The sequence below is a fragment of the Notechis scutatus genome, chromosome 2, assembly GCF_049901735.1.
Source record: "Notechis scutatus isolate UNSWTSFEM ecotype Mainland chromosome 2, rNotScu1.2, whole genome shotgun sequence".
Lineage (NCBI taxonomy): Eukaryota > Metazoa > Chordata > Lepidosauria > Squamata > Elapidae > Notechis > Notechis scutatus.
Window position 1 is genome coordinate 52,618,019 of NC_142010.1, and position 20,438 is coordinate 52,638,456.

Consider the following 20,438-nt stretch of genomic DNA (forward strand, 5'->3'; position numbering starts at 1 on the left):
TTTTGATATGGCAGATTTTCAAACTCACTTATTCTTTTACCAGTTTGTCCCTGCACATTAAATTTGGTTCCAGAGTCCCAGGATGCTTTACGCAATTGCTAACATGCCATTGCACTGAACAGGAAAAAAAGAGCCATTACACCTGATAGATTTTCACTATTCACAGCAGATTCACAGCTATTGACCTATATTGTTTTTCACAATAGGCAAGCAGTAGTTAAAACTGGAAAAAGCTGAGTACCATATAGCCATTCTGTGATACCCTCCAGTACATTGAAGACAATGGGTTGTTATAATCTTATCATACCAAGAATGAAAACTGAGCTATTTGTATTTATAAAGTTTATATTTATAACCTTTAAAACAATATAAATGGTTCGTATGTTCTTTAAACCATATAAACCACACTTATATGGTTCAAAAATAATTTTTGGTTAGTAAGTGGTTTGACAGCCTCTACACGACTGCCCAACTTCTAATGGTCGTAGTTCTAACATAAAACCACACTATATGGTTCAAAAATTTTTGGGGGGGGGGGGGGGGGGGGGTTTCTACCCCATTGCCCAACTAAGACTGGCCAGCTGAGGATGCTGCTTTACAGTGATTCAGTTTTGATCTGTCAAGGCACTTTTAAGAGAGGTGATGTCATCCTTGTTGTACCCAGTGAAAGAAATTCTATGGAGCGGTTGTGAAATTTTCACTTTCAAAAATCCGTTGAATGCTTTGGTTCAGAAAATTCAGCATACCCTTAATTTTTCACCAAATAATAAAGCAATAGTACCTCGAGCTTATGGATGCCATTATGGGAAATTTCATAGACCAAATTCAGATGAGACAGGATGACTAGTTTTAGAAAATTGCATGGTGAAGATAATAAATTTCCTATGCATGCATAAGTCCATTGCAAAGAGGTAGTGTTAAGTTTCCAATAGACCTACTCAAAGTTCCAAAGTGAGGACTAAGAATACCACTTAGCTGAGCAAAGCCAACCTCAAAAATATTAACCAAGATGAAAAAGCATGGAACAGAATTATTAGCAAGATCAAGGCTTTGGGCATAGGCGTAAAGATCAAGACTACGGAAACATCGATAACAGTGACACCAAGTTCTGATATCATCCTGCACGATACAAAGCTCCAATGCTTGGTATTTTAACAAGGACGTGAGACATCCCACATATTACCAGATTACACATCCCACTTCCTGGGGAGCGGGGAAAAAGTGTCAATTTATTGTACTATATTTTTTGTGACCATCTAGAAGGCCATCTACTAAGAATACATTAGCATTGTGTTTTGAAAATAACTGTTTATTTTGTGAAGACCTCAATTTAAAGTTAGTGTGTGTAACGTAATAGTTAACATCCAGGATATTTTAATAAATGACAGATTAGAAAGAGAACGTCATCATTTACAATGAACAAAAATATTTTATTGATACATATACAGAGAGGAATAACGGAGGTATCTGGATAATCAAATATGGAATGTTTACAAGAGTTAAAATAAATAATAAAGATACCCAGATGTGTCAGTGCTAAATCTAGCACCACTAAATGGAAATGCCCTCTTTTGAACAGCTCTGACTCTGATGGGGCTCTCCCAACACAGGCTGTACAGGCTGCTACCACAAGAAAGTGGTCGGTATTTCTGGAATACAAAGAGTCATTATAGTGCTTTCTACAGTTTTGCATTCTAAATGTTTATTCGCTACTTTCGTCCCTTATTTCTTTAATAATAAGTATTAAATTTTGAAGTCCAAAAACATAACCCGTATCTTGGCCCTCATGCACCACGCTATCTTCTCCGTAATACCGGCATGTAGTGTGGGCAAAGTCTATCATTCGAACATCAACGGAACTAATTGTAGGCTTGTAGGCATATGCACATGCGGATTCATCCGATGATTCTTCTGAAAGACCTTCAATGTCTTCTGGGTCCGAGTCCTCCACCACATCTTGTAATTCCTTCCCATCATAAATAATCAGCAAAGAGCTGGAGTAAAAGCGGTAGGATTCCTGCTTCTCTAAGACTGATTTTAATTCAGTTAGTTTCTTTAGAACAGATTCAAAGAGTTCTCGTCGCAGATATTTGCCATTATGAAAAAACTGGTAAAGTGCTTCTTTAAATCCTTGGACTGAAAGTTTTCTCCCATGATATTTATTCATAAACATTAAGTGGCCAGAATCTGGCTGATAAACCTGAAAGAAAAAAGTAAGAAAAGGATCTGTTAGCACTAAATAGAGTGGTACTGTATTTACTGAAATAAAGCACAGAGATAAAATGATACAATATTAACTGCTTTATTTGCAAGCTATTCTGCCATAGCTGAAGTAAAGTGGAGATTAACCCACTTGCTATCAATTCTCCAATGCATTTCTTCCCCTGCAAAGTAATTTTTTTCAGAATTACACTGTTTAAAAATAAGAGATATAACTAAATAATTTATGAAGGATTATAAATATGTTTGCCCAGTGTTTTGAAAATCAAGTCCCAGCATGTATAATGTCACTCCATAACTCAGTCCATAAATAGAAGTATCACGCCTGTGCTTGTTAACTCTGTTGGCAAAGTTACTGGCACTTAAGTACCACTGCTTAGCATACTCGGTGGCCTATCCATGAAGGAGAAAAATAGTATTTAAAATTATAATCACACGGTGGTCTGTATCACACCTAAAAAAATACACAGGATAAATCTATAGTTTGAAAGAATTGACCAGAATGCAACAATTTCTACTATTTTATTACAGTGAAGCCAGACTAGCCAGCCCATATAGATCAAAACATAACACGTCTTGACTCTTGCATCATACTATCTATTCACTGTAATTTCATACAATATGGCAAGGTGCATTTTGCAACACAGCTAGCTGCATCGTCTCAGGAAAGAAGACGAAATAGTTCCATCATCTCTCTATGCAGGAACATATATGAAAGAAACAACAATGTCTCTACAATCACAAAAATGAATCGAAAAGTATACTATTTCACAAAAATGTTCTTTAAAATTCTAGTTCAATTATTGATGCAAATTGGGCTAAGTCCCTATCCAGATGATTACAGTCATATTCTGGAGCTTTCTTGAGCAAGATGAAGAAAGTATCCACTAGAAAATTATGAAGAGGAGGGATTATAAAACTGTGTAGAAAAAAATATAACTGAATTACTATGCAGTTAGGATTCAAGGCAGAACTATTTTCAGATTGCCCAGAAATATTAATTCATACTCCCCTTCATTCAACTCTTTCATGCCAGCTGTAACAAAAGCTCATGTTCCTCAAACAAAACATGTAATGAACTAAGGGGTGAGGGTCCTTGGTGCTGAATGCTAGTCCAATGATGTTACCTAATTTGGGTAATGAAATGTCTGCAAGAAAACAGTGAAGCCCAGAGAGACCAAGGACCCCTCACTTCTACCCTGAGCTACAAATATTCTCCTTTATTGTACTGTAAAAATTGAAGTTGATTTATTTTTATTTATTTTTCACATTTCAAAACTGCCCATCTTTTTCACAGAGGGACCCTGGGCAGGGTACAAATGCAAATAAGTAGCTATTGGTTTCATACATAATCACTTTTAATTGCGAGTCGTTCATTTATTTACACCAAGACCAATTCCTAGTGTGTCCAATCACATTTGGCCAATAAAGAATTCTATCCTATCCTATCCTATCCTATCCCAAGTATGAATTATTCCTGTTTAAACCTTACCTGCATACCACACACACGAACTCCTATAACTGCTGAAGTACTTTGCTGGCATTTCCGGATCTGATTAGCTTTCTTTTCTTCAGATGCATCATCTCCGTGCTGCCGGGTTCCCATCTTGAGATCCAACACACAAGGCACCTCATATCGTGAGGTTAGGTTTTCCAATAAAATAAATTCTATTTAGTTAAGGAAAATGATATAACTACTAGCTTGCTTACACTTGAAATAAAAATAAATCCTGTAAACCACTTAGTTCTCAACCTGTGGTCCGTGGACCACTGAGGGGCAGCGATGTCATCACAGGAAATCCATGAAGAAATGTTATGCTTTAAATCTTGAGTTAAGACTTGGGGGTCCGTGGCCATAGTCTATGGCCACAAAAGGTATTTAAAGAGGATCCGTGGTGAAGGAAAGGTTGAGAACTTCTGCTGTAAACAATGACAGAAATTATCAATGAGTGAAATCTAACATGTTTGATGAGACTTTCTCCTGCTCTTGCTCCCTCCAAATCAGTTTTGAAGGTTTGGGTGACCATCTCGGCCAGGGGAGAGATGGGATCGTCTCTCTGTGAAATTTGTCTTTAGAACTAATCCACGAGGTTTGACTGAAACGATTTACCGTTGTGCAACACGCAGAGTAGATAGATCCCCTCGGTGAGATCGGCGGCTAGCTAAATTTGATTAATAAATAAATGAACAACTAAAATATCTGCCTTCAAACTGTAAATTAAGATGTTTATTACATTTCAGAGCTACCATTTTAAATCAACTTGCTGCACACAAGCCATTTACAGCCTAGTGTCTTGATTGCTAAATTGTACCAAAAAAGTCCAGTGAAATGAAAAATGTTGTAAGAGCACAGAATCCTGTTCAATTGTTCTCAAATCTTTTTTTTAAAAAAACCCTCAGGCTATCAACTAAAATATTATGTACAGACACTTCAACCAACCCCTCCCCCAAATAACATGTGATCAATTTACACTAAGTTGGGTTTAAGAAATGAGAAGCTGTTTCCTGAAAATATAAAATGGAGTAAACTCAATAGCAAATAACTCCATCATTTAAGAAATGTGTGCTTGTATCATAAAACTATGCATAAAAAGGCAAATTGATCTTTGTACTGACAAAACCTAAAGCAAAACTGATGCGAACTTGCTCAGATGACAAGCCGTCAATGCCTCTGATGGTGCTGAAAGAGTCAGTTCATAATCTAGCTTTGAACTATAGTGTATTCTTAATTTTAAAATGAATTGATATAAATACAGACAACTGTCTTGGAATGCCTTCTGACCTGATACAGCTCCTTTTTATTGCAGAAACCCACATGATAATTAATCAGTCATGTCCTCAAACAAGAGAGAACACAAGCTAATCACAAGTAGCGGCGAAGGCAGCTGACTTGCAAGGTCTGCTAATGGATACCTCCTAAGAAATATTAAAACAGCCGGAATGCTCAATAGCAGAAGTAATCCTTTAACACTGGAGCAATGCATCAGACGTCCAGTTTGAATTGTATGTCTACTTTAAGTAATTTAATATTTCCTTGTTTTTTGCAGCCTTTGTACAAACAGTATAAAATACACAAAGGATACTATATTGATTTCGATGCTTTGCATTTTCCTTCATTTGCTGGAGTTGCTGCTGATGGCACTTCATACTCCAAGGATTATGGTGCTTAAACTGTGAACTGACATTCCCCTTTTTCTCAACACTATAATACAATAGTTCCGATTTCTTAAGCAATTCAAGTTCTTCCTCTAATTTGTGACTGAAATATAAAAACAAATGTTTGTGGTTAAATACAAGTATCAAATATTTTCAAATATAAACTGAATTGTGAATTGAATAAGGTGTCAACTTTCACTTTTTGTAATATATTTGTAACTAAATATTGACAATCATTAGTATTATCTAAACAATTTGCTCCAATTTTCTCTCAATCAAGATTTCACCATTTTTTTCAAAGAGCACTTGCATTTTATCAAGGATGGATGGGTCATGAAAATTTATACATTATATATATATATATATATATATATATATATATATATATATATATATATATATAGCCTTCAGCTTTGTTCGGGTATTTTCCCACGTCATTGTAGTTGTGCTTTTAAAGTTGTAGCAACGTTTCAGCAGAATCTCATCTGCCATCATCAGGCTTCGGTATTGTGTCCGTCTGTGAGTCAGACTTTTACAGTGGTTTCAGATTTAAATTTGATTTAAATAAAAGTCTGACTCACAGACGGACACAATACAGAAGCCTGATGATGGCAGATGAGATTCTGCTGAAACGTTGCTACAACTTTAAAAGCACAACTACAATGACGTGGAAAATACTCCTAACAAAGCTGAAGGCCATACATGTAAGTACCTGAAAACTTAAGAATATATATATATATATATATATATATATATATATATATATATATATATATATATATATATATATATATATAATAGCTTTTAAGTGAGAATATGCTCTTTTCTGAGCATCAGATTGATGTGGTAGAACTGACAAATTTAACTCCATATAAGTAATCTGATACTGCAAAAATAGTTAGAGCATTTTGTTACTTCAGAAATTATAAGGCATATTTTATAACATAAATCGTCATAAAATTCCACTAGTTTCAATGGGCTTATTCCAAGTAAGTATTTAGTATGCTCTGGTCCTGCACAAAATTCATAGATATAAAACATAGGTTTATGTTCCAAATTAAATGCAGGTGAATCTTGCATGTCCTTTATAATCAAGTTTTAAATATATATTTTCAACAATGAGGAAGTAGAACATTCTGTCAATTACCTTTTCATTTTTTCTTCTTTTCTATGCTGCCTGACCCATTCTTTAGTTAACTTTTCATTTTCTAGCAAAACAGTCTTTTTATTACTCCACCGCAGCAATTTATTTTTGGGTTCACAGTCAGAATTATCTATACTTTCCAAGTTATCATGATCTCCATTTAATGGATAGGCTATTAGGCACAAGTTTCCATCTTCATCCTCTTCAAAGCTTACAGATACCACTCCTTTAAGAAGAAACATGAGACGTAACATGAAACATGAGAAGTAAAAATAAAAACATCACAACACAACATAATTTTACACTAAGAATATAGCAACTTTGGTTTTTCTCTTACCCCAAATCCTTAGTTTTTTATCTTGCCACAGGCCAAAACTCATCTGTCAACCTAACAAATATCAAAACATCTAGACAAAGTGACACCTCACAGAGAAGACAATTTATCATGAAGACAACACATTGATGATACAGGAGGTTCTTCTCTTTCTTGTGAGCACAGTAAGACTCAAATAATAACAGGAGACATTTTCAATTATTGAAAATTTTTATTATGTTTAAAATATCTGGCTTATCTGACTCTAGGAGAGATGTAAAACATTGCATATTTACATCTTGCAGGGGGATATGCCCTGCAAAGAAACAGCAAAAGCTTTAAGTTTTGCTCCATAGCAAATCTAAAAGCATTCATCCAAAACAGAGGCTTTTGGGAATATTCTTAATAGATTCCAGAGAAAAGGAAACGCTTGCAAGAGTAGAGCAAAACAAGAACAACATCACACATTACAACAGACAACTAATTCAAAGGCTTCCACTCAGAATCACCACGTTTAATTTACAATGATTTATTTTTCCTCTGGGGAATATATTTTATTGGTTTCAATTATGTAGCATCTCATAAATGAAATAACAAAATGAAGTACAAAACAAATTTAACTCAAGATACATCAAAACATGGTGAACCTTGAAAGCATTTTTGTCTCCTCATCTCAAAGTCTCTAGAGCACTGTTATGTTTTGAGAGGACAGTTCTGACAGGAATGCAGCCCCATACCATATAGGAAAGTTACGGCAGAAGTTGTAACAACTGGCTGAGTGGGATATTTTTTTTCTCAGTTCTCTCTCTTTATCCTGAAATCAATCAATCTGCACATTCTTGCCGCTCATCACTAGAGTTCGTGGCGAGAGGCTGGTACTTCTGAGCAGGGCAGGCAGCTGTGGGGCCTACAGGAGCAAGGGTAGGGAGTGCAGAAGCTCTGACTGACAGTCCTGCTGCCCATACGAGAAAGAGCTACAGGAAAGGGGGGAAGCCAGCTAGAAAATGGCCTTTGGCTTTATCCTGGAAAAAACAACAGAAACGGACCAAATAAAGCTCCCCCCCCCCTTAATCCCTCCCACACATCTCCACAAGAGAAAAACCACATCTGCTAGTACAATTTATTACATTTAGTCAATATCATAAAACACACATTCATCTATTAATTCTGAAAGTTCATAATCAGAAACATTCAAATGTTCAGTAAGTATGAATACCATTACAGAAACACAGCTAAAAAGCATTTCATCTTAGTCTTTGGTCCAAATAATATTGAACAATTGGGAAAAAGGTGGTTGATTAAATGAAGAAATAGAATACAGTATCAAAACTTCAGAATTTCAAATTCAAGTTAATTAAATTACTGCAGGATGAAAAACTGAATGTCTTGGTCAACTAACACAATGGTAACAAGAACTGGAATATCCACTTCCACATACCATCATCTTTTACAACCTCAACAACAGTACTTCACCTTTTGCCTACCTATTGGCCACAGTGTTTTTTTCCATTTCTTTAAGGTTAAAAACAAGCTGATTATGTTTAACAGTAATTTTTAATTTTCATTACTATGACAACTTGTTTATATAGCATGATCATAATGTAAGCAGTAGAGATCATCTGAAAATCCTTGTTAAGCTTCCAGTAGGCAGCATGCCTTATGCAGTTTATTTAATATCAGTTTTTTAAAAAACATATGGTTTAAGAATCAGAAAGAAAAATATTGTTACTGAAAACACTTACAAGCTGTTATCCATATACTTACCTACCTGTGCCTAAGGGCGATTTACAGGCTATCACCAGCAGTGTTGTTCTACTCTAATGCTGTTAGTCAGCCCAAAGACCCACTGGCAAGCATCTCCACCCTGCATTTCCACAGCCTGGCTCAGACAACATCAAAATATATGAAAAGAAATCCCCTAAAATCTCTTATGCAAAAGAGATTTTAAGGACAAAAAGAACATTGGACTTTACTAAATGGATTAAACCCAGCCCCCTTCTAAAGGTGGCAACATACCTTCATACTGAGGAGTGAATTTATGCATTTCAGCAGGAAGAGTCTCATAGAACTGATGTTCTCTCTGAATAAGGGGCTTACAGATGGTCTTGTCATTAAACCGGAGGACACAGGAGTGACCCCCAACCTGATGAACAAAAGGCTCCAGGAGGACGCCTTTGGAATAATGCTCCACTTCCATAGCTCCAAATGCCGGACTCATCCTTGTAGGACATTAGACAGACCAATGGGACGGTGGTGAAAGCAACTCACACAGAACTGTTCCTCCAGAAAGTATTTATTCCAGGTTAGTAAGTCTCTAGAAAGGAAAAAGAAAAAGAAAAATCCCCGTGTCTTTATTCTATTTTGTCTGGAACATCAAAGCTAAAGATTCTTTCGTTGCATCCAGAAAGAAGCAGAAGTGAAACTCTCGGCACAAAAGCTGAAACTGAAAACAGACATCCGGATCTGAGCACTGAGACAAACAGGAGTGAGGTCATGCAAAAGTCTGCATACCACGCCCCACATAATATTAGCCAATGAGCATTAGCAGAGAGCTACTAGGTGTGTCCCTTGCAAAGCAGGGAGAACGTCAGCAGAAAGAGGGCAGGAAAAGCATTACTCACACTTCTCTCAGTGTTCCTATTTGCTTTTAGCCAAGTTACTTATCACACAAAGGCACAGGGCAAAAGGAGATACCCTTTTCTATTTTTTTTCTTCTCTATATCGCAATACAGATAACGAGCTAAAAAGCATTGTAGCCTAGAATTGCCATTTAATTTTTTCCCTTTGTCATCTAATACATGCACATAGACATTCACATACTATTTAAAATAAAATTAATGAATATATATATAGTCTATCTAAAGCAACTCTTACAAAGAACCAAAAATAATGTGTAAAAAATAGTTTCCCTTTAATTCCTTGATTTTTCAAAGGGGACATCAGGGGAGAAAAAAGCCCAGGGCAAGAAGAAATTGATGGAAACTTATCAAAGAGAGATCCAATCTATAGAAATTTCCTGAGCATGAGAGCAATTAATCAGTGGAACAGAAGTCATGGGTAGCTCCATCACTGGAGATTTTTAAGAAGAGACTGGGCAGCTATTTGTCCGGAATAGTATAGGATCTCCTGCTTGGGCTGGGGGTGAGACTGGAAGACCTCAAAGTCCCTCCCAACTCCCTTATTTTGTTATTCTTGCTAAAAACTCTTGAGTCAAGCTATCAACTTTAAATTCAAAAGTAAGTTGAAAAACAACCTCAACCTTTCCAAAGATACTCTATGAAAGCAGCCTTGGAAAAAACTGGGGGGAAAGTTATGCATCAAGATCGTATTTTTAAAAAATACAGATTTCCTCATTTTTATGACTTCTGAAAACTTTCATGTAGTTTCACAAATATTTTTACCACTAACAAAGATGTACAAAAAGCATAAAAGACCATTTTAAGTTTAACCTAGCAAGAATTTATCTACATGCAAGCAAATAATATTTAAAATTTTAAGTAGTACCGTGCAGTTAAAAATTCAAAGACCCATTGTATGATTCAATATATTATCTTTGAAGAAACAGAAGATAATGTCTCTTAGCAGTAAATATAAGGGGCTTTACACAAATTAAGCTACTGATTTTATCTTTCAATTTATCCATCTAAAAACAATTTGGTGCTTAATTGCAGAGTACTAAACAGCATTACATGAATAATAATTCACTTAATTCTAAGAGACCACAAAGTGTTCTAGGTCACAAACCTATTTTTAGACATACTTAAAATATAAGATCACAATGTAAAATAGTACAAAGCATATTAAGTCAAAAACACATCTCACAGAATTAAGTTATGTTTATTTCCCAAAAAGGATTGCAACTATCCTGTAACTAATGCCAAGAGATTACAAAAGCCATTCATTATTTTGTTTATCAATAGGTACATTTATTGAAGCATAGGGAGGAGAGTAAGGAACGGAGGCTTTCAATATTGCATAACCAAACCTGTGTATGTCAACTTAGCAGATCATCATACCAGCACTAGAAATTCTACTGTGCAAAATAATTATTTAAATTTATTGAAATAAATTAAATGGAAGAATGCTTACTGTAGCATAACATTCATTTAAAATGTAAGCAGTAAGCATATTTAATATTTATTCTTCTAGCTGGTTACTAGAGCCGAAAGTTGTCAATTACTGCATCAAGTTCATTTCTGTAATAAAGAGATATCCAGAAGGTGGCACTGTTATTATTCTCTGTCAAGGTGAAGAATTTATTCTTAAAATGCAAGAGCTATGTGGTAAATCAAAGTCATCCCAGTAAGAAGATAATGGGAAACCATTTTCATATTAATGCCAAGAAAAAGCAGACTTATCCATTAGGTCTCTAGAACTTAAGTTTAAAATGAAGAAGACTTATTTATGCCTAATCAGCTGAAGCATAAACTCCTGGTGGGTCTTATTTTCAAATAAGCAAAGATCTGTTTTTTTAATTGATTTACATTTAAAAGTTACCAAATTATTGTTTAAACAATTTTGCCCTAACAGTATAAAACACACATTGACAGAGAGGGAGAGCACAACATGTTATCCAGTAAGAACACCAAAATCATATCCAGAACTCATGTTCTTCAGAGAAAAGCATACAAGCCTAAAAAAGCATACTATTCTCATCTCACAATCATCCCTTGTGAGCTCATTATAACTTGTTTTCTTTCAGCATATCAAACAATGGCCATAGGGAATTTTGATATCTGTGACGTTACAAACCTGAAGTCTCTTATGTATTAGCCAGGGCATGATTCAACAGATCTGCATCTAAACACACATAATCATTAAAGTTATGTCTTATGGCTCGGTAAGCAAAATATTATCCATTTTTCTCAGAACATTTGTAACGACTCTAGTTAATCTTAAGATTGCCCTTGAAAATGTTACATCTCCTTCATGACTGAAAAATGTTCATAAGGGCAATATGACTTAAACAGCATAAAACAGACTTGCTGGGATGACTCTTCAGAACTGGAATATAGGAACTGAAGGTTATAATTTGTTCAAAAAATACAGAAACAATAGGAAGAGAGCTGTTGCACTAATATTAAATTGTCTAGCACCACTCAAGAATCCAAGTAAATCAATGTAGCAATATTGCAAAGAACATCTGGGATAAAATAAGTAGCAAGCGAATAAAAATACCATTGTTGAGATCTACTCTAATCAGCCTAATGGAAGAAAATATATGGAGTGTTTTGAAAAAGCAAAATACACTTCTTTTAGAGGCATGAAACATACTTTTTTTTTTTACTACAATTAGAAGACACTCTGCCAACTATGATTCTCCAGGAAATCCCTAACTTGTTTTCCTAACTATTCTAACTAGTCCCAACGCCGTTACTTTAAGAAGGCTGTGAATGTTACTTTGGGTGTTGGGGCCAGGATACTGATAAGCTTACCCTGTGAGGTGTGATGATGGGATACTGCAATTGTTCTATTGTTGAGGCTTTTTTGGTTATTCTTATAAGTTATTCTTATGTCTGTTTTTATTGCTATAAACCACCCAGAGTTGCATTTTTTGTGGCATGTAAAAATCCTGTAACTAAATAAGTAACTTTTCTATTGTTCTTTCTTTTTTAGATGAAGGAAAGTACAAGAGGATCAACTTGACCTGATATTAACCTTAGTCTATGAGGGAAAGAACAAATAAATGATTGTGTAATCTTCTTCAGATTTCAAGGGAAACTAGAGCTAAGAGTAGTCAAACATGTATTTTAGATTTTGTAAGATTTTAATAAATTCAGAACAATTGAAAAAGGAAACATCTCAAGTTCTAGACCAGTGGCCCCCAACTTCTTGGGCACCAGGGGCCGGTTTCATGGAGAGGGCTTCCACCGACTGGAGAGGCTGTGGACTTCACTTGTTTGCATGGCCTGGTTTCTGGCACACCACGGAACAGGCATTGGGGACCCCTATTCTAGATGTCAACAATATATTTTTTATTCCAAATAAGACTTTTTATTTTATCAACAGATTTAACTCTAAGAGGAATAATTTCAATTCCAATGCCCTTTTTTATATAAAATGTCTCCTCTACCCACCTCTCAAGAACTAGAGTAATCAAAGTGATTAAAGGGAAACGCTCTAAGTCTCTAACATAGGAAGCATCAGTAACTACCCATAACAAGATCAATTGCTAAAAAACATCTTGTTTTTATTCTTAACCTCCCCAATGGAATAATAGAGAAGCTTTGGCTATAAAGAATGGGCGTGATTTAGATCTAGGTTGATTTAGCACGTTTGTTTCTTCCTGGTTAGAAAACCCTAGTTCAATGTTATTGCTAAAGAGGCTAAAAGTCCATTTGTCAGCATTAGATAGCATATATGAATACAGACTTTTCAAGATGTTAAATTCCCAAAAGTAAGCAACAGGAAAGGAAATTAGCCTGAGGCCACTCATCTTATGTATGTATGCATATGTATGTGTGTTTGTGTATAAAAATGAGTAATGGATAAAAGAATGTATAAAAAAGAACACTCACTGTATCCTTCTACAAAATTTTACCCTGGAGATAAATATGCAAATCACTTCAAATTTTAAAAAGTTATTGTTAAAACACACATGAAACTAAGTGCCAAGACTTTATCAAATAAATTATATGAGAACATGGTTGATTATTCAGATTACATATCTGAAATTAACAAGAGTGCTAGTTTGGTCTAGTGGTTGGTCTACCATCTCAGATACCTCTCTTAGCAGCTACATTTATGTTTTTGTGACCTGCAGCCCACCCACCTATTTTATATAAGAATGCCTCTATGGTCTATGTAAAACCCAGAAACATTTGATATGTAAGGTTGGTGTTTTGTATTCAGCATGGCAGCTTTCCATTTTTTTTTTTATCATTATAAGGATATCAATAAAAATAATAGGTGATGCAAGAAGCCTGGCAGGCTCCAAGTAAAATCAGTGGGCACTACAGTCTGTTCAACTGAGGAATCAGAAGTCATTTGTTGAGATTATTTTTAAATTTTTTCTATAGTGTTGAAATCTTTACTACATCCATTTACTTCAGGAACACTGCAATAAATTATGTGATACTAAGGCTGCAGCAAAACAGATCCAGTTGATATATTTGTACAATATTCATATGTGCACCAGTTGCGCCCTTTTCTGGATTTTAAGGCCCTGTGCTCAGTCAGTCATGCCCTGGTCATCTCTCATCTGGATTAGTGCAATGAGCTCTACATGTGAGCTACCCTTGAAAAATATTTGGAAGCTACAATTGGCCCAGAATGCAGTGGCATGAATAATTTTGTGGGTCCCTAGAGTGGCAAAAGTAACACCGTTATATGAGCTGTTATGCCAACAGGTCCAATTCAAGGTGTTGATTATCTTCTTTAAAGCCCTTTATGGTATAGTCTAAGGAGTCATTTTGAGCTATGGGACTGGCCCGTTCCACTCATTCTAGCAGAAGGGGCCTACTGCAGACCCCCATCACACAAGGCTGGAGGAGTCTAGAAGAAAAGTATTTTCTGCCAGTCTTTGGAACATCTTGCCCTGGAGGCGAGATCCACCTCTATCCTTTCGGACCTCAAGAAAGACCCTTAAAACCTGGCTCTACCAGTTAATGTGGGGACCCAATGGAAAAGTTGTAAGCTGGAGGTAGTTGGTGCAGTGACAGAAAAGGCACCAACCTGTTCTGCTCTGAGGCCATGATTTTTTTTAGTTTGTATTTTATCCTTTGCAATTTTACTCGTTATATTTCTAATTTTTATATTTCTATTTTTATTACATTGTAAGCCACTCAGGGTCATTTGGAAAGTGAGATGGGCAGCATATAGATTTAATTACAGTATGTATACAGTGGAACCTTTGGTCACGACCATAATTTGTTCCATAACTTTGATGATTTCTTCATCTTCTAATGTTTTGTCTTCAGGAATATCTGAGTCAGAGGTCATGTTTGAACGCCACCAGAGGATATGTTTGTGACCAGATTAAAAAATTTTGTGAATTTTTTGGTCTGAACCCGATTTGGTAGTGGTCAGAAGCATTTGTGACCAGAGGTTCTACTGTAATTAGTATTAGTAGATATAAACACAATGCTACATATACAATGTTATCGTAGATTTTATATAAATATAAAAAGTATAGGCAACAATGATGCCATTGAGTGTAGACTTCTGTCCTTCTTAAGATAATACCTCATTAACCACAAGCCTTTTTTATATTTGCAAATCTATGCATCTTATCAGCAGTCCATTCAGTTGCTGCTATATGCAAGGATAGCCAACATTATATTAATGCTAATCTTTTGAATTACAGTAAAAGGAAGAAAGTAAATTAGACTTCAATATTTCAAATAAGTTATAAATGCCAACAATGACAGTATTAAACTGATATTCAGCAGGTGTACAGCATCCTGATGTAAGAAAAGCAATGTGTGAAGAACCCTGTTTAAGGGCTATTTTCAGCAGTTTAGATTTGAGCATATAAACAGTGCTTGTCAGATCAACATTAAGTTTATTAGGGAAGTTGAATTAGTAAAGTGAAGATACTGATATCATTAGCTAAAGCTATCCCATCATACATTTTAATTACTTTCTTCCAATGGTTTTCATTTACCAAAGCATCTGAACTTCAGTTAAGAAGGTGAAATATCTATGTAGTGCATATTTTTAAATATGTGGAATCAACCATTCATTCTTTTTCTTACACTCCTTGATGCAATCTATTACAGCATCTAGCAGATTCTAAGGGCTTATCTTCATGTCCTTCTAAGCACAATATAAAGACGCCTTGCTAGATTTCCTCATGATTTCACCTTCAAACGACACTGGCCCAGCATGGAGGCAGCTTAAATGCATATCTAATTTCAAGGGATCATGTAAAAATCTTCCTTGGGAGAAAACAGGAATGATACCCATTTGTCCCACTTCTGTTAGTACTTCACCACAAAAAATAATAATCACCGCTTTGCAGTAAATTTCTAGAATAGAACCAGTTGAAAATAGGTTCCTTCTGGATGGCTGAAAACGGCTGGGCTTGACCAGTAAGAATAGTATTAATTTTCCTATTGCATAATTGTTAACTGCTTGCATTTAATGTTGATCTAAGACTTACTTTCTGAAACAGATGACATAGGAAAGACTTTCATTTGCAGACTTTATTTATGGAAATGGCATAAAGAATATAACCCAGGGTTCCTAAATTGACTCATATACAATATACTGACTTTAAATAGAACACATGCACTGGATCTGCATAGTACATTAGACTAAAATCTCATGGTCAGGTTTGTAGTTCAATATGCATGGAATCATAAAAGATGCCAATTTGTAGGGGTTTCTATAAAGCAGAAAAAATGTTGTGTTTTAAACTCGGAACCAATCAGAAAATTCTGGATGTCCTGGACTCATTTTAAGTCAGCAACAATTCAGTAGTTTTCCCTCCTCTCCCAACTTAACATAATCCCCATACCAATTATTTTCCTTCCCTTCTAAGTAGCCAATGTTTAGATATCCTACAGAGCTGCTTGCCACAATCATCCCAAGGCTTTCCTTTTGCTATAGGTATATGGCGCCGTGGTGGCACAATGGTTAAAATGCAGTATTGCAGGCTAATTCTGCCAACTGTCAACAGTTCTATTCTCATCAACTCAAGGTTGACTCAGCCTTCCATTCTTTCCAGGTCAGTAAAATGAGGACTCAGATTGTTGGGGGCAATATGCTGAGATTGTAAACTACTCAAGTGTGCTGTAAAGCAGGGATCCCCAACCTTTTCGACGCCGCGGCCCGGTACCGGCGTCAGCTGGGCGCCATCTTTTTTTTGACGAAAAAGCGCTTCCGGTGACATCACGAGCGCTTTCGTCAAAAGATGGCGCACAGCTTCCGGTGAGCTTTTTCGGGTAGAAATGGCTTTCTACCCAGAAAAGCTCACGAGCGCTGGCGCCGCCATCTTTTTGACGAAGCGCTTCGGTGAGCTTTCTACCTGGAAAAGCTCACCGGAAGGACTTTTTTACCAAAAAAAGATGGCGGCGCCCAGCAACCAGCGGCCCGGTAAGGCTTGTTCCGCGGCCCGGTACCGGTCCGCGGACCGGCGGTTGGGGACCCCTGCTGTAAAGCACTAATAGAGCAGTATATAAGTCTAAGTGCTATTGCTATAGTCATACCTATGATCCAGAAAGCACCAATTCATTTCAATAAAGCTTCAGATTGTTAACGTGCATCACACAAATGCTAAAAATACTTTCTAGAGCAGTGGTTCTCAACTTTTTCTTCACCATGGACTCCCTTTAAATGCCTTTTGTGGCCATAAACCACCAAGACTTAACTGAAGATTTAAATCATAACATTTCTTCATGGCTTTATGCACCCCTGTAACAACATTGTAGCCCCAGAGGTCCGCAGACCACAGGTTGAGAACCATTGTCCTGCAACCTCATACCCTCCAGATGTTTTGAACTACTGCTCCCTTAATTCCAAGCTAGCGTGCTCAATCATGAAAAACTGTCATGATATAATGGTGAATTGTGCTCACTCCCATAAAAATAACATGATAAATAATGCAGAAAATATTATTATTTTTCCTTAGAAATGGATTATTTCTTGCCTCCAATTATTTTGAGGTCTATGTGCACAGATTAGCATCATCTGTGGATCTAAGATGCAAATAAAATTGTTTGATTCAAAGGTAATTTATTGCATATCCGAATATATTCTCATACTTTCTTTATTTCTCAGAACTGAACATTTAGATCCACTGAGATTGTTTACAATTAAAGCTTGCTACTGCAGCTTTATCTTGTTTGAACAAAATCTTGATACAACTCTATCAATACCAGTTATTTTTGTGATTTCAGCCCTAAGAATGTATTAGCTGCAATACCTTCTAAGCTTATCTAAAATGGCTAACTTAAGATATTCCTGTTTTTTTCTGTACACTGGATAGATCAAATCAATAAAGCACATTCTCTCAACATAGTGGGTCAGTTGCTTTTCAGTTCCATTAATTCTTTGCAACTGATAAATGCAGCAACACTTTATTTGTTCATCACCTTCTTAACCACCTGCTCTTTGCAAGAGTTTAGATTAAACCAACAGATGGCTGTGCAGATGAAGATTTATTAAGCTACATGGAATGTTTTGCATTTCTTAATCATATTTTAGCCTAGCACATAATCACTGTGATTATTTTATGGTGCACAGTGATCTAATAAAGCTAAGCAATATTCATGAATATTTGGATGGGGACCATTATAAAATCCCATTATAGGAAAGAAAAGAAAAAAGACAATGGAAAACCATTTCTGAATTATTGCCAAGAACATGACATGGTTTTATCTAAGGAGTTGAGCTCAAATCAAGAGTTTTTATCTTTATATCATGTAAACACAGCCATTACTAAACTAAGACAAGAAATTAAGTTAAATTTCTACACTGATCACATCTTTGATTCCCTGAATGAACCGCAGTTCCCATACATTATTTTTACTTATTCAACCTGTAATTAAATCCATGTAATTTTCTTAGCTAGATTTATAGCCTATCTTTCCACCAAAATACAAAGTAGCATACATTCCAAATTTTTTCCAATTAAAGCAACCTCCATGAAAGGCAGCATATTTGACATATATTAATTGAGAGATAACTTGCTTGTAAGTCCCAAAGTGAATTTCTGTGCCCAAGTGTTCCTGAATCTAGGTTCCCTGGTTCTACTCCACCTCAACTATACATGGTAGTTGCTTTTGCACTACTGATTACCACACTGAATCTCACAAGTATTGAGTTGACAAAACCAATTTAGTGGTTGTAGTAATAATATATTAATCTTTTATGGCACTCAACTTTCAATCATGTACTGGTATTTGGTGAACCCTGAAAGTTTAGCAAGAGCAAATATTCTTTTTATTCATGAGAAAAATATTTTAATATGAAGACTTTTATATCTTACAAAGTGGCTGTGGTTTCATTATTTTCCATGTATACCTTAATATTGTTCATTTCAGTGTATCTCCACTGCTATGTATTGCTTTGAGCTCCTTGTTCTGAAAAAAGCACATGTGCACTGTTATTAAATGAATGTCATGAATCCAGCATTTAGTCTGTGCATCAAACTATGAATTCAAAAAGCATATAAACAGGCAAAACTACTATTCTGTGAAATAGATATTTTTTTAGTAAGGTGTCTTCTACAGCACATTTTGAATACTTCTATTGAGTTTGAACTTTATTGAATTGCTCCCAAATACATGGCTGAAGGGATTCTATTATTTATAGCATGCTTATATTACTTAATATGTTATGCACCCCAATATATAGTTCAAAAGAACCTATAAAAGCAAAGTCCCTTTTAAAAGATCAGAGTAGAAATACAGAACATCATTAATGTCAGCAGTGTAATATAACAATCTAATACAAAACAAAAAGGCAGATCTGTTTTTATTTAAATGCAAAGTAGTACTGTACGTTTTCAGCATTTTATTTTAGGAGTCCATCAAAGGAGAAGTCCATTTAAAGTTACACACATCAGGGGAAAAAGCTTTGCACTAAACACCTTCAAAGTGTTTCAAAACTGGGAAAGCAAAATGTAAACACAATAGAGGAAGTGAATATGTGAAGAGAGAATGGCATATGTGCCTCTTTTTAAAAAATTCCCCAAGTAGCAATGAGTCATCTATTTCCTATTACAATAGAAGCTTTGAAATTCATCATGCGCATACAAGTTTTCATTAACCCATCATCTTCTGACCTGCTGCTCCAGAGATTTCATCCTCCCGGCTTGGACCTTCTATATACCCAAAGGCTAACTTTTAAAAACTAGGAAAGGAAGATGCTTCTTTTTATGCTGGCCATTATTTTGAACATTCCTCCCCCAATACATACATCTTCTCCGTTTGCTAAATGCCTTGGGTGCCTTTTGCCTCCCGCTCCCGAGCCGCCGTATTTGAACTGCGTTGCAAAGCCACTTCCTAGGGGCTGGTCACTGGAAAGACGGCGTTCAAATCCCAAAGGTACTCGGGTAGCCGGGAACACTGGGATACACTCACATTTTAAACTTTCGCTTGGGAAGGATAACACCTTTGTACGCCTAGAATATTGGGATTTCACCAACCCTGGGATCAAAAGCGCGTTATCTCAAATGGGATGCCCTCCCCCCCCACACACACACACCTTGAAGTAGGACGTGGGTGACAAAAAGGAGCCAGTTTCGATCTCAGTAAAACGAAGGGGGGGGGGTGAAAATGGTGCCCCAAACCGCTGCCAGTTTCAGTATGTTAAAATGAACGAAAGGCAGTTGCCCTATTACGGCTCTGGCTGGCGCCCATTGCGGGAATCAAGGGCACCGGACACGATGCGGCTCTTTCGGACTTGCCACCTCGCCGAGCGCACCCAGAGAGAGAAAAACAAACAATAAACCTTCCTCATTACCTTCCAATCAGCTCCAAACCAACAGCCACCTCAACTCTTTTGTTCCTCACAGGCCAAAATGGCGGTGGGGAGCGGGACGGCCCTTCCCCCCCCCGCGAATAGAAGGGTAGGCCCCGCCCCGCCCCGTCGCCATTGGTTCAGGGGGAGTCAGCCTCTGCTGATTGGAGGCGAAGGAAGCCGACTCTGTTACTAGGG

General features: G+C 36.4%; 1 protein-coding gene across 4 annotated transcripts; it reads right to left on the reverse strand.

Annotated features, from left to right (window-relative positions):
- Positions 1–1,409: 1,409 nt before the first annotated feature.
- On the reverse strand, positions 1,410–20,303 carry IP6K2 (inositol hexakisphosphate kinase 2). Of its 4 annotated transcripts, XM_087954714.1 has the most exons (8): positions 20,244–20,303; positions 18,801–18,859; positions 10,923–16,161; positions 8,850–9,147; positions 6,524–6,746; positions 5,304–5,479; positions 3,713–3,888; positions 1,410–2,200 (listed from the first exon to the last, which is right to left on the reverse strand). In XM_087954714.1, exons 4-8 carry the CDS (start codon positions 9,049–9,051, stop codon positions 1,703–1,705), a joined length of 1,275 nt encoding a protein of 424 aa, XP_087810840.1. In that variant the 5' UTR covers positions 9,052–9,147; positions 10,923–16,161; positions 18,801–18,859; positions 20,244–20,303; the 3' UTR covers positions 1,410–1,702. The 4 variants fall into 4 exon arrangements, with proteins under 4 accessions (XP_087810840.1, XP_087810839.1, XP_087810838.1 ...); XM_087954713.1 differs by lacking the exon at positions 10,923–16,161; XM_087954712.1 differs by lacking the exons at positions 10,923–16,161; positions 18,801–18,859.
- Between the last annotated feature and the right edge of the window lie 135 nt (positions 20,304–20,438).

Bases quoted from the DNA above. Each gene is read 5' to 3' on its own strand.
- IP6K2 (XM_087954712.1), bottom strand. From the start codon at position 9,051: ATGAGTCCGGCATTTGGAGCTATGGAAGTGGAGCATTATTCCAAAGGC. The intron at 6,747-8,849 runs GTATGTTGCCAC...TTCTTCTTAAAG, and splicing joins ATTCACTCCTCAGTATGAAG to GAGTGGTATCTGTAAGCTTT. The intron at 2,201-3,712 runs GTAAGGTTTAAA...TTTTTCTTTCAG, and splicing joins TTCGTGTGTGTGGTATGCAG to GTTTATCAGCCAGATTCTGG.